The sequence below is a fragment of the Oncorhynchus mykiss genome, chromosome 10 (assembly GCF_057628025.1).
Source record: "Oncorhynchus mykiss isolate SJ-2025 chromosome 10, ASM5762802v1, whole genome shotgun sequence".
Taxonomy (NCBI): domain Eukaryota; kingdom Metazoa; phylum Chordata; class Actinopteri; order Salmoniformes; family Salmonidae; genus Oncorhynchus; species Oncorhynchus mykiss.
The window spans coordinates 51,856,842-51,869,794 of NC_143031.1; the positions used below are offsets into that span (position 1 = coordinate 51,856,842).

General features: G+C 46.9%; 1 protein-coding gene across 1 annotated transcript in view; it reads right to left on the minus strand.

The window, feature by feature from the left end:
• Positions 1-12,953, minus strand: part of bco2a (beta-carotene oxygenase 2a) — a 116,058-nt gene that overhangs the window by 79,666 nt on the left and 23,439 nt on the right. Inside the window, exons 2-3 of the mRNA XM_021618973.3 lie at positions 10,642-10,858; positions 9,147-9,358 (exon numbers count right to left, since the gene is read on the minus strand). Coding sequence (XP_021474648.2) covers positions 9,147-9,358; positions 10,642-10,858 — 429 coding nt within the window. The remainder of the gene's footprint in view (positions 1-9,146; positions 9,359-10,641; positions 10,859-12,953) is intronic.

The window sequence follows — 12,953 nt, forward strand, 5'->3', positions numbered from 1 at the left end:
CCGCACCCTCTCTCCCGAACCTATGGAATTGGGAGGGATGGTAAGCAGGGAGACCGGAGGGTGTTCCCGCTCGAGCACCATTCATGGTCGCAGAGGGCACACTGCTGGTCGGTGCCGGGTTGGTTCCTCTGGGAATAGAGAAGGCAGGCAGGGCATTCTGGCATCACCCCAGGTGAGTAGGCACCATTCTCATCCAGAGCCCTCTGTTGCACTAATGTTTGTCTCTGTCTCTTTTCCTGATTTTTCCCTGCATATTCCCATTATAAGGCGCTAGTAGATTCAGGTGCGGCTGGGAATTTCATTAATAAAAGTTTAGCTCATAGTTTAGGGATCCCTATTGTTTCTGTGGATATGCCTTTCCCTATTCATGCCTTAGATAGTCGACCATTAGGGTCAGGGTTTATCAGGGAGGTAACCGCACCTTTGTGTATGATAACGCAGGAGGGTCACAAGGAGAAGATTAGTATTTTCCTTATTGATTCTCCTGCGTATTCTGTGGTGCTAGGCCTAACCTGGTTAGCTTGCCATAATCCCACTGTTTCTTGGCCACAGAGGGCTCTCACGGGGTGGTCGTGAGAGTGCTCAGGTAGGTGTTTAGGGGTTTCCGTTGGTGCTACTACGGTGGAAAGTCCAGACCAGGTCTCCACCGTGCGCATTCCCCCCGAATATGCCGATTTGGCTCTCGCCTTCTGTAAAAAGAAGGCGACTCAATTACCACCCCATTGACGGGGGGATTGTGCGATAGATCTCCTGGTAGACGCTGCATATCCCAAGAGTCACGTGTATCCCCTGTCAAAAGCGGAGACGGAGGCTATGGAGACTATGTCTCTGAATCCCTGCATCAGGGGTTCATTCAGCCATCCATTTCACCCGTCTCTTCGAGTTTCTTTTTTGTGAAAAAAAAGGATGGCGGTTTACGCCCGTGCATTGATTATCGAGGTCTAAATAAAATCACAGTGAAATATAGTTACCCGCTACTTCTGATCAATACGGTTATTGAGTTAATGCACGGGGCACGTTTTTTCACAAAATTGGATCTCAGGAGTGCGTACAATCTGGTGCGTATTAGGAAGGGTGATGAGTGGAAGACAGCATTTAGCACCACCTCAGGTCATTATGAGTACCTTGTCATGCCATTTGATGAATGCTCCATCAGTTTTCCAATCATTTGTAGATGAGATCTTCAGGGACCTGCACGGGCAGGGTGTAGTGGTGTATATCGATAATATTCTGATATACTCCGCTACACGTGCCGAGCATGTGTCCCTGGTGCGCAGGGTGCTTGGTCGCCTGTTGGAGCATGATCTATATGTCAAGGCTGAGAAATGCTTGTTCTTCCAACAATCCATCTCCTTCCTAGGGCATCGGATTTCCACTTCAGGAGTGGAGATGGAGAGCGACCGCATTACAGCCGTGCGTAATTGGCCGACTCCAACCACGGTAAAGGAGGTGCAGCGTTTTTTGGGGTTTGCCAATTACTACCGGAAGTTTATCCGGGGTTTTGGTCAGGTGGCCGCTCCCATTACCTCACTGCTAAAGGGGGGCCCGGTGGTCGGCTGAGGCGAACAGGGCTTTTGGGCACCTGAAGACTCTGTTTACCTCGGTGCCTGTGTTGGCTCATCCGGATCCCTCTTTGCCATTCATAGTGGAGGTGGACGCATCCGAAGCTGGGATAGGAGCAGTGCTTTCTCAGCGTTCGGGTACGCCACTGAAGCTTCGCCCCTGTGCCTTCTTTTCGAAGAAGCTCAGCCCGGCGGAGCGAAACTATGATGTGGGAAGCCGAGAGCTGTTAGCTGTCGTAGAAGCCTTGAAGGTGTGGAGGCATTGGCTTGAGGGGGCTAAACACCCTTTTCTCATCTGGACTGATCACCGCAATCTGGAGTACATCCGGCAGGCGAAGAGACTGAATCCTCGCCAGGCAAGGTGGGCCATGTTTTTCACTCGTTTTGGGTTTACTCTTTCTTACAGACCAGGCTCCCAGAACGTTAAGGCAGACGCATTGTCTCGGCTGTATTACACAGAGGAGCGATCCATGGATCCCACTCCCATACTCCCAGCTTCGTGTCTGGTGGCGCCTGTAGTGTGGGAGCTGGACGCGGACATTGAGCGGGCGTCACGTGCAGAGCCCTCTCCCCCTGAGTGTCCAGCTGGTCGTCTGTACGTTCCGACTGCTGTCCGCGACCGATTGATCTATTGGGCTCACACGTCACCCTCCTCTGGTCATCCTGGGATAGGTCGGACAATGCGCTGCCTTGATGGGAGGTACTGGTGGCCCACTTTAGCTAAGGACGTGAGGATTTATGTTTCTTCCTGCTCGGTGTGCGCCCAGTGCAAGGCTCCTAGACACCTGCCCAGAGGTAAGCTACAACTTCTACCCGTTCCTCAACGACCGTGGTCGCACCTGTCGGTGGATTTTTTGACTGATCTTCCACCTTCACAGGGTTACACCACGATCCTGGTCGTTGTGGATCGGTTTTTGAAGTCCTGTCGTCTCCTCCCTTTGCCCGGTCTCCCTACGGCCTTACAAACTGCAGAGGCCCTGTTTACACACGTTTTCCGGCACTATGGGGTGCCTGAGGATATAGTGTCTGATCGGGGTCCCCAGTTCACATCAAGGGTCTGGAAGGCGTTCATGAAGCGTCTGGGGATCTCGGTTAGTCTTACCTCAGGTTTTCACCCCGAGAGTAATGGGCAGGTGGAGAGAGTTAACCAGGATGTGGGTATGTTTCTGCGGTCTTATTGCCAGGATCGGCCGGGGGAGTGGGCGAAGTTCGTGCCCTGGGCAGAGATGGCTCAGAACTCGCTACGTCACTCCACTAACCTTACCCTAATACACATTGAAAAGGAGTATCAGCCGGTTCTGGCTCCTTGGCATCAGAGCCAGACCGAGGCTCCTGCGGTGGACAATTGGTTTCGGCACGCTGAGGAAACCTGGGAGGCAGCCCACGTCCACCTTCAGCGTGCCATAAGGCGCAAGAAAATTGGCGCAGACCGTCGCCGCAGTGAGGCCCCAGTGTTCGCACCAGGGGACAGTGTCTGGCTCTCGACCCGAAACCTGCCCCTCCGCCTGCTCTGCCAGAAGCTGGGTCCGCGGTTTGTGGGGCCGTTTAAAGTCCTGAGGAGAGTGAACGAGGTATGTTATAGGTTACAACTGCCCACTAATTACCGTATTAACCCCTCGTTCCATGTGTCTCTCCTCAGGCCGGTGGTGGCTGGCCCGCTCCAGGAGGCTGAAGTGCGTGATGTTCCTCCGCCTCCTCTAGACATCGAGGGGGACCCGGCGTACTCTGTTCGATCCATTTTGGATTCGAGACGTCGGGCGAGGGGCCTTCAGTACCTCGTGGACTGGGAGGGTTACGGGCCGGAGGAGAGATGCTGGGTTCCGGTGGAGGACGTGTTAGATCCTTCCATGTTATCAGAATTCCACCGTCTCCATCCGGATCGCCCTGCACCTCGCCCTCCGTGTCGTCCCCGAGGCCGGTGTCGACGCGCAGCTGGAGCCGCGCGTCACGACTTGCCTCTCCTTGTTCGGGCTGTGCTCGGCGTTCGACCTCACCGGTCTTCTAGCCATCATTGATCCATTTTCATTTTCCATTGATTTTGTCTTGTCTTCCCACACACCTGTTTTCAATCCCATTCATTACCTGTTGTGTATTTAACCCTCTGTTTCCCCTCATGTCTTTGTCAGAGATTGTTTATTGTCAGTGTAGTGTTGTTTGTATAGGTGCGCGACGGGTCTTCGTACCCATATTTGTTTATATTCATTTTTTCCATTTAGTGTTATGGAATGGAGTATGTTACTTTGGACATTTATTAAAAGACTCCATTTTACACTCAGTTTGACTCTCCTGCGCCTGACTTCCCTGCCACCTATACACATATATCTGACATCCCCTTTTTTCCTCCAAACATAACGATGGTCATGATGTCCAAGCAGTTCTATTTTTGTTTCATCAGACCAGAGGACATTTCTGCAAAAAGTACGATCTTTGTCCCCATGTGCAGTTTCAAACCGTAGTCTGGCTTTTTTATGGCGGTTTTGGAGCAGTGGCTTCTTCCTTGCTGAAGGTCTTTCAGGTTAGGTCAACATAGGACTCGTTTTACTGTGCATATAGATACTTCTGTACATGTTTCCTCCTCTTCACAAGGTCCTTTGCTGTTGTTCTGGGATTGATTTGCATTTTTCGCACCACAGTACGTTCATCTCTAGCAGACAGAAAGTGTCTCCTTCCTGAGCGATATGACGCTGTCCAATGGTGTTTATACTTGCGTACTGTTGTTTGTACAGATAAATGTGGTACCTTCAGGTGTTTGGAAATTGCTCCCAAGAATGACTTGTGGAGGTCTACAACTTTTTTTCTGAAGTCTTGGCTGATTTCTTTTGATTTTCCCATGATGTCAAGCAGAGGCACTGGGTTTGAAGTTAGGCCTTGAAATACATCCACAGGTACACCTTTAATTGACTCAAATGATGTCAATAAGCCTATCAGAAGCTTCTAAAGCCATGACATTATTTTCTGGAATTTTTCAAGCTGTTTAAAGGCACAGTCAACTTAGTGTATGTAAACTTCTGACGGACTGGAGTTATGATACAGTGTTAAATATAAGTTAAATGATCTGTCTGTAAACAATTGTTGGAAAAATTACTTGTGTCATACACAAAGTAGATGTCCTAACTGACTTGCCAAAACTATAGTTTGTTAATAAGGAATGTGTGGAGTGGTTGAAAAACGAATTTTATTAACTCCAACCTAAGTGTATGTAAACTTCCGACTTCAACTGTAAATAAAGAAACGTCTTCTCACTGTCACGTGACATGTGTAAATATTTGTATGAACATATCAAGATTCAACAACTGAGACATAAACTGAACAAGTTCCACAGACATGTGGCCAACTGAAATGGAATAATGTGTCCCTGAACAAAGGGGAGGTCAAAATCAAAAGGAACAGTCAGTATCTCGTGTGGCCACCAGCTGCATTAAGTACCTCAGTGCATCTCCTACTCATGGACTACACCAGATTTGCCAGTTCTTGCTTTGAGATGTTACCCCACCAAGGCACCTGCAAGTTCCCGGACATTTCTGGGGGGAATGGCCCTAGCCCTCACCCTCCGATCCTACAGGTCCCAGACATGCTCAATGGGATTGAAATCCGGGCTCTTCGCTGGCAATGGCAGAAGACTGACATTCCTGTCTTGCGAGAAATCATGCACAAAATGAGCAATGTGCCTGGTGGCATTGTCATGCTGGAGGGTTATGTCAGGATTAGCCCACTGAAAGGGTACCACATGAGGGAGGAGGATGTCTTCCCTATAATGCACAGCGTTGAGATTGCCTGCAATGACAATGAGCTCAGTCCGATGAGGCTGTGACTCACCACCCCAGACCATGACGGACCCTCGATCCTGTTCCAGAGTACAGGCCTTGGTGTAATGCTCATTCCTTCGACAATAAACCTGAATCTGACCATCACCCCTCGTGAGACAAAACCACGACTTGTCAGTGAAGAGCACGTTTTGCCAGTCCTGTCTGGTCCAGCGACGGTGGGTTTGTGCCCATAGGCGACGTTATTGCCGGTGATGTCTGGTGAGGACCTGCGTTACTACAGGCTTACAAGCCCTCAGTCCAGGCACTCTCAGCCTATTGTGGACAGTCTGAGCACTGATGGAGGGATTGTGCGTTCCTGATGTAACTCGGGCATTTGTTGTTGCCAACCTGTACCTGTCCCGCAGGTGTGATGTTCGGATGTACCGATCGTGTGCAGGTGTTGTTACACGTGGTGAGCAGGGACCCTGGTCATCTTTCTTTTGCCGTTTTTCAGAGTCAGTATTTTTCATAACTGTGACCTTAATTGCCTACTGTATGTAAGCTGTTAGTGTCTTAAAGACCGTTCCACAGGTGCATGTTCATTAATTGTTTATGCTTCATTGAACAAGCATGGGAAACAGTGTTTAACCCATTTACAATGAAGATATGTGAAGTTTTTTTTTTTTAACTAATTCTCCTTTAAAGACAGTGTCCTGAAAAAGGAACGTTTATTTTTTTGCTGAGTTTATGTGTATATATATTTATCTGTCTGTCTGTCTGTCTCTGTCTGTCTGTTTCTATATATATACAGTACACGTCAAAAGTTTGGACACACCTACTCATTCAAGGGTTTTTCTTTAATTTGACTATTATCTACATTGTAGAATGATAGTGAAGACATCTGGCACGGCTCATGTCAGAATGAGTGGACCAAAGCGCAGTGTGGTAAGTGTTTACGATAAATGTATTACTCAAAACACTCAAACAAAATAACAAAGAGGGAAAACCGAAACAGTCCTGTCAGGTGCAGATTTTGCAAATCCAGAAAATCACATTGTATGATCTTTAAGTAATTAATTAGCATTTTATTGCATAACATAAGTATTTGATACATCAGAAAAGCAGAACTTAATATTTGGTACAGAAACCTTTGTTTGCAATTAAAGAGATCATATGTTTCCTGTAGTTCTTGACCATGTTTGCACACACTGCAGCAGGGATTTTGGCCCACTCCTCCATACAGACCTTCTCCCGATCCTTCAGGTTTCGGGGCTGTCGCTGGGCAATACAGACTTTCAGCTCCCTCCAAAGATTTTCTATTGGGTTCAGGTCTGGAGTACCCCCCCACCCCCCCTGGTGGCCCTGGTGCATGAACCTTCACTGGAGGAACCGGGCCGCAGACGAACCAGATCACCGATCATAGCCGGAGGCTCCGCACTGGGCTGTGCTGGCGAACGTTCTTGTTTTTCTTTGCCAGGTAGGACACTAGAGTGGCAGTGGGCGTGAAGGCAAACCTGGAGGACAGGACCTGTCTGCCCTTTGACTCGAGCAGCGCCGGCGGGAGCTCGGCCTTGTTCTTTCTCACGGTGCCCACCACGGTGAGGTACCTCTCGAGGAGCCGCTGTCCCAGTTCGTAGGAGGTAAAGAAATTGTCACACGTGACGTTGCGACCGCTCAGTCCCGTTGTCAGATTGAGGACGACGCACATCCCTGGTTCTTCTCGGGGCATCCGCCGGACGCCTTGCACCTTGCATTTTCCAATTGTAGCTGGACATTGCGTCGCAGACCACCCACGACTTGATGCCGTATTTCGCCGGCTTGCTGGGGATGTACTGACGGAAAGGACAGCGGCCTTTGGCAAGGGGAGAAGAGATTGGTGTCATAATCGGCTCGTTGGGGCCAATGAGTGCTACGTTATACATATACTAGCTCTCTCCGCACGCACGCACACACACGCACACACGCACACACGCACACACACACACATACACACACACGTCCACCGTCACCTCGGGCCCCGGGTTGTAGAGGGCCGGCAGCCGCTCCTGCCACAGGTCCCAGACCTCTCGTATGGCTGTGAGTTTGTCCGTGGTGAACCTCGCGGGTCTCGACCGGCGGTCTTCGAATTGCAGCAGCCTCGAGTACCTGTGAAAGACCTTGAGTGGCATGGTGGCTCGGAACACGGTCCTTCCGCTCTCCGCGTCCCACAGGCTGGCCGCGGCTTCGCCTCGGGACCTGTAGACGCCCGCTAGGATCAGCAGCCCTACGTAGGCGCACAGGTCGGAGGCGACCATGGCTCGCCAGCCGTCGTCGCCTGATTTTCTCGCCACGTGCAGATTCGTCATGCCCACAATTATCCTTTTTATCTCCGGTGTGACAAACAGGTGGAAGGTGGACGCGATGTCGCGGGCGCGCGACACGGCGTAGGCCGTGGGGCCCGGAGTCTCATCCGGCCCGGCGTGGCAGATCGCATTTGCATTCGCAACCATTTGATTTTGCCGTTTTTCGACAGCAGCAGTGTCGTTTCCCTTTGGGCTCGAGCCGAGGCAGTCTCTTCCTCGCGTTCATCCTCGCGTTCGTCTTTGTGTTCGTCCTTGCGTTCGTCCTCGGAGGCTTCATCGCATTGGTCCTCGCGTTCGTCCTCGGAGGCTTCATCGCGTTCGTCCTCGCGGTCGTCCTCGCGGTCGACCTCGCATTCGTCCTCGGAGGCTTCATCGTTTTCGTCCTCGCGGTCGTCCTCGCGGTCGACCTCGCGTTCGTCCTCGGGGGGCTTCCTTCGGGTCTTTTAGACCTCGAAGAGCGCGAAGAGGCCTGGTCAATAATGTTATTCTTCAATACAATGAAGGAAGAATTTCTGTAGTTCAGATAGAGCCTGGTCAACCATGGGGGCGAAGGCATATACAACAGTATCATCGGCATACAAGTGCAGGTCAAATAAAATGGAGAGACATTTATATTCTTAATATAAAGGAAACCTGATTTGATCAGGTTCAGTAGATATACACTGTGCTCTATCTGTCATGTCATTTTTAACTCCAGACATAAAAGAGCACGTATGTATAGATTGTTTTCATGTAGGTAGGCCTATCTTTCCCACTTCAAACCTCTCTTTAGGCCCAACTGGGTTTAAATGCTTTCTTCCGTTTCATTTATTTGTAATTATTCATCAGTGTTTATTTATTTTTGCTGCTTGGGGGTAATTGTTATTGCTTGGATAACCTTATCTACTATTATTTATTGATATTTTAATTTCTTAATATGCGGTGCGTACTGCGCAGAAAACTAGATTAATAATTGTAAGAATCATTGTAATGTTTGTTTAACAATGTGTCCATTAATCCTGTAAGGGATGAGTTGCCAACTGTCTATTTGACTAAATAAAAGTATCTGCTTCAGAGGGAAGGCTAGACAGTATCCGTAATATCTGCATGATCCACATGGCCTAGTTTCTGAAGTCTGGTGTGGAGTTAACTCATTTTAGACATAGTATGTGCATCCTGTACTTGTTATTGTACATTGACCCTGACATAACCCTAAGCTGCAATGCATGCATTGCCTACATTTACTTTAGGAGTGAAGACATAGACACTGAATGGTACAACAACACACTGAGTAAGTTATGTCTCTGTCTAAAAGCAATAATTTTTGAGGAAATCAGCAACCGGTCAACTACTATGCAACTGCAAAACTATGATGAAATGTATAAAGACAATGCTGTTACCGTATTAATTAAAGTTACTAGGTGTAAGTGCAAGTGTAAAGTGTTTCTCAAAATAAAATGTGTATAGCTGACTGGTTTATATCCACCCCCTCTCCACTCTCTGTGACTGTGACTCACCTATCATCTCGAAGCGAGAGAGGAAACGCAGGAAGAAGTTCTTGCAGGGGTCGGGCATGGCCACTGTGCCAAACTCTGACACCATGATGCGGTTCCTCTCGCTGTTCTTCTTGTAAGCATCACTCTGCAGGAAGCGACTCCTATAGGTCACCTTGCCATCCTCAATCTTAAACTGGTGCAGCATGGCCATCCCATCAAACCAGTGGTTGTAGCTGAAGAATAAAGGACAGTGGGGATAGGTAAGGGCAAGGGAAAGTGTTAAAACCCCCTAAGATTGATGTCTGCGCCCCTGAGTAAATCTAATTAGCATAATAAAAATATCCCCATGAAAGTCTGTCAATTTAAGCTAGAGACATCTGTTTTTTTGCATTGGATGCGTCTCAATCCACCACGTCTGCTTAGTTAAATAAAAGTTAAATAAAATAGAGAGGTGACATCTCTAGATCAGTGTTTGTCAGACCAAACTGGGTTCTCACAAAATCGTTTGTAGCATCCGAATTGTTTAGCCTACAAACTAATATGACACCTATATGGAAAGATGAGACTCTTATGAACATTATGGTGTTCTCTGTTTTGATCTACACTTCGTCTGATGTGGGACAAGTCTGAAATCGGTACAGCTGATCTACCAACGTCTGTCTATAGTGTCCGAACTGTTTGGACTACAAACAAATATATGGTGAGACGCTCACGAACATGTTGGTTGTTTTGCTTTAGAATGCACACAGGCTTCAAGACTTGTCTGGTCCCCAATTACCTATCCCCAAAATTTATGGAAGGATATATGGAGTCTGTTTAGTGAAAAAAAAAGGGTTTCGGTAAATAAAAAATAAAAAAACATCTCTCAGATATAGTGCAGACACTTCAGAACAATCTTCCTTTAGATTTTTAGGGGGAACAATCTGTTGTTCCATGTAGTGAATGTGTTATTCAATGTGTTATTCATGTGGGCTAATAACAGGGGGTCTTCAAGGGATCTTAAAATTCAAAATCAAATAGCTAAATGATCCTGGTACGACCGTCATAAAACAATTCAATATAGCTTAGTAGCCGCCCCCCTAGACATGGCTTAGACTCTTATGGGTTAAAGGTTAGGGATAGGTTCAAGGTTAGTGGATAGAATAGGACAGGGAAGACAGATTAGATTAGTCATGAATAAAGTGGAAGTGGATTTATCATGCATCCATCCGTATAGCGTGGTTCTAGATCTGTTTTTATTGTCTTGCCAACTCCTATGGTTGTTGTCCATAGCACTACAGGAGTTGGCAAGACAGCACAAACAGGTCTGGAAACAGCCTAACGTCCTTATATTTTTTTTGTTAAATGTAAAATAGTTTGGTGGTGAACTGCTAAAAAGGATATGTGTTGATGTATGTCTCTGAAACCCATCCTTGTTATGCCAATGTGTAGCCTACTTATACTTATTTTTTGTTTTATTCTACTGGTCTAAAGGCTGCAAGTTGTTCCAAAAAATGTGGCTAAAGGTGTGACTCACTGTTGGTTTCCGAACTCAAACTTCCCTGGGCCATTGCGGAGGAGGCTGCCTCGGATCCAGGTTGGGATGGTCCCACACACCTCTGTGGCGATGGGCTCTGGGGTCTCCTCCACGGACCGCACCAGAGGGGCGATAGACTCCAGACCCTTCAGCTCTAGCTGGTTACACTTATTGAGCTCCTTTGGCTTGGCATCACTAGACGGTGTGATGGTCGCATCTGCAAAAAAATGATAGATACTTTTATTTGTGTGTCTCTTGAACCTCTAGGATGCTGTGAGTCCCACGACACACAAACCAAACCGTCATGCATAAGAACAGCCCTTAGCTGTGGTATATTGGCCATATATCACATTGCCTCGTGCTTTATTGCTAGATTATAAAATTAAATTATGAAGACTGTTTAGACTTGGCAAGAGATTTTTGCTCTGATTAAGCTCAGTAAATACATCTTAGTTCTCCACACAAGGCCTCATTGACAGTGAACTGTTTATACACCAAGCAGATGCATAGTCTTACCACCAGAAAAATCACCACCACAAAATACTTTCACAAATCCTTTTGGGGCCTTATGTTTGCCTTGCAAAAAACTTAAATGACTGAGATTGATCTCTTATTTGTTCCTCTTGAATACCCCCCCCCCCCCCTCCCTCGAGCCTCACATTGGTACCTGCCTGAATCCCCCCAAGCACCCCATTGGTTCCTGCATGAACAGTAGGCTGATACTCCATTTCATGGACCCAAGATACATAGGTAAGGTTCTACATTGCAATATGAATGTCAATACACGCAATAGGTCTATAGTGAGGTGATTTCCCATAGTTAAAGTTCCCTATTATGAGCTACAATGCTAATATTTGTGTAAACTCTTCAGAATTGCAATATCTGGATGTCACTGAGTAGACTGATACCCTATTTCATGGATCCAAGATCCATACCTAAGGCTGCACATTGCAATATGCATTTTCAGTACATTGTAGACAGACTTATGAGCTGAATGTGACTCATTTCAGAACAGTTTCAAAGTCCCACAATAAGTGCTATGAAGCTAATATTAGAGAAAACTCTTCACAGTTGTGTTCTATGGGCATTACTGAGTTGGCTGACACCCCATTTCATGGGTGCACAATCTCTAGCTTAGGCTGTACAGTCAAATATCCATGTGCAATAGGCTGTATAGTGAGCTGATTTCCCACAGCTAAAGTTCTCTAATAAGACCTAAGATGCTAATATGTGTAAACTCTACATAGTTGTGTTCTGTTGGTGTCACTGGGTAGGCTGATACCCCATTTCATGGGAGCACAATATTTAGTTTAGACTGATCAGTCCAATATGCATGTTCAATGATTATAATAGGCTGAATGCTTAATGCTGCTAACTTCACACTTGTTTTTAGAGTCCCACAATAAGAACTAAGACGCTAATATTTGTGTTAACGAGTGTTTTCCACTAGCGCTTTCTGTCTGCTATACAGCAGTTAACACACTCATTTTCAGCCGGATAGCCTATTTTTTTCCAATTTTCCAAATTAATTAGGCTACTAAGGCTACTAAGTCAGAAAAAAAGTTAGCCTTCTCCCACTCGAACTGGGATTGGCAACTCCAGTCCTTAGGGGCCCGGTTGGTGTCAGCCCCAGCTAACACACCAGAATCCAATATTCAACTAATCATGATCTTCAGTTTAGAATGCAATTAGTTTAATCAGCTGTGTTTGCTAGGGATGAGAAAAAAGTGTGACACCACTCAGGCCCCCGAGGACTGGTGTTGCCCATCCCTGCTAGAATGAACAAAATGCATCTCCTAGTGATCTATTGACAGGACAGGCACCTGTCAGTCACAAAGTTAACGATCACAGGGAAACTGTCTGTCCCGACTCCGGTACCTGTGTTTGTTATGTAGGCTGTGGTGGCAGTAGAGAGGAAGAGGAAGAGATAAGTTAGTTTTAACAGTGGCCAAGTAAGCTACTATGGCTATTTGATCATAATGTAGACCTAACAGAGTGGCATACCATCGAAAACGATAGACAAAATGCATATGCATAACATTTTAATAACATGGAAATAGCTATTCAGCCTACAGTAGCAGCCAATGTGTGGAGTTAAATGTAGGCCTACATTCCATTAGACTTTGGGGGAAAAAACATGCATGGCTTGACCATTAACCTGTTCATCCACTTGTCCTTCAAACAAGGAGGTTGTCACATCCTGATCTATTTCTTTGTGATTGTCTCCACCCCCCCTCCAGGTGTCGGCTATCTTCCCCATTATCAATTGTGTGTTTATACCTGTGTTCTCCATTTGTCTGTTGCCAGTTCGT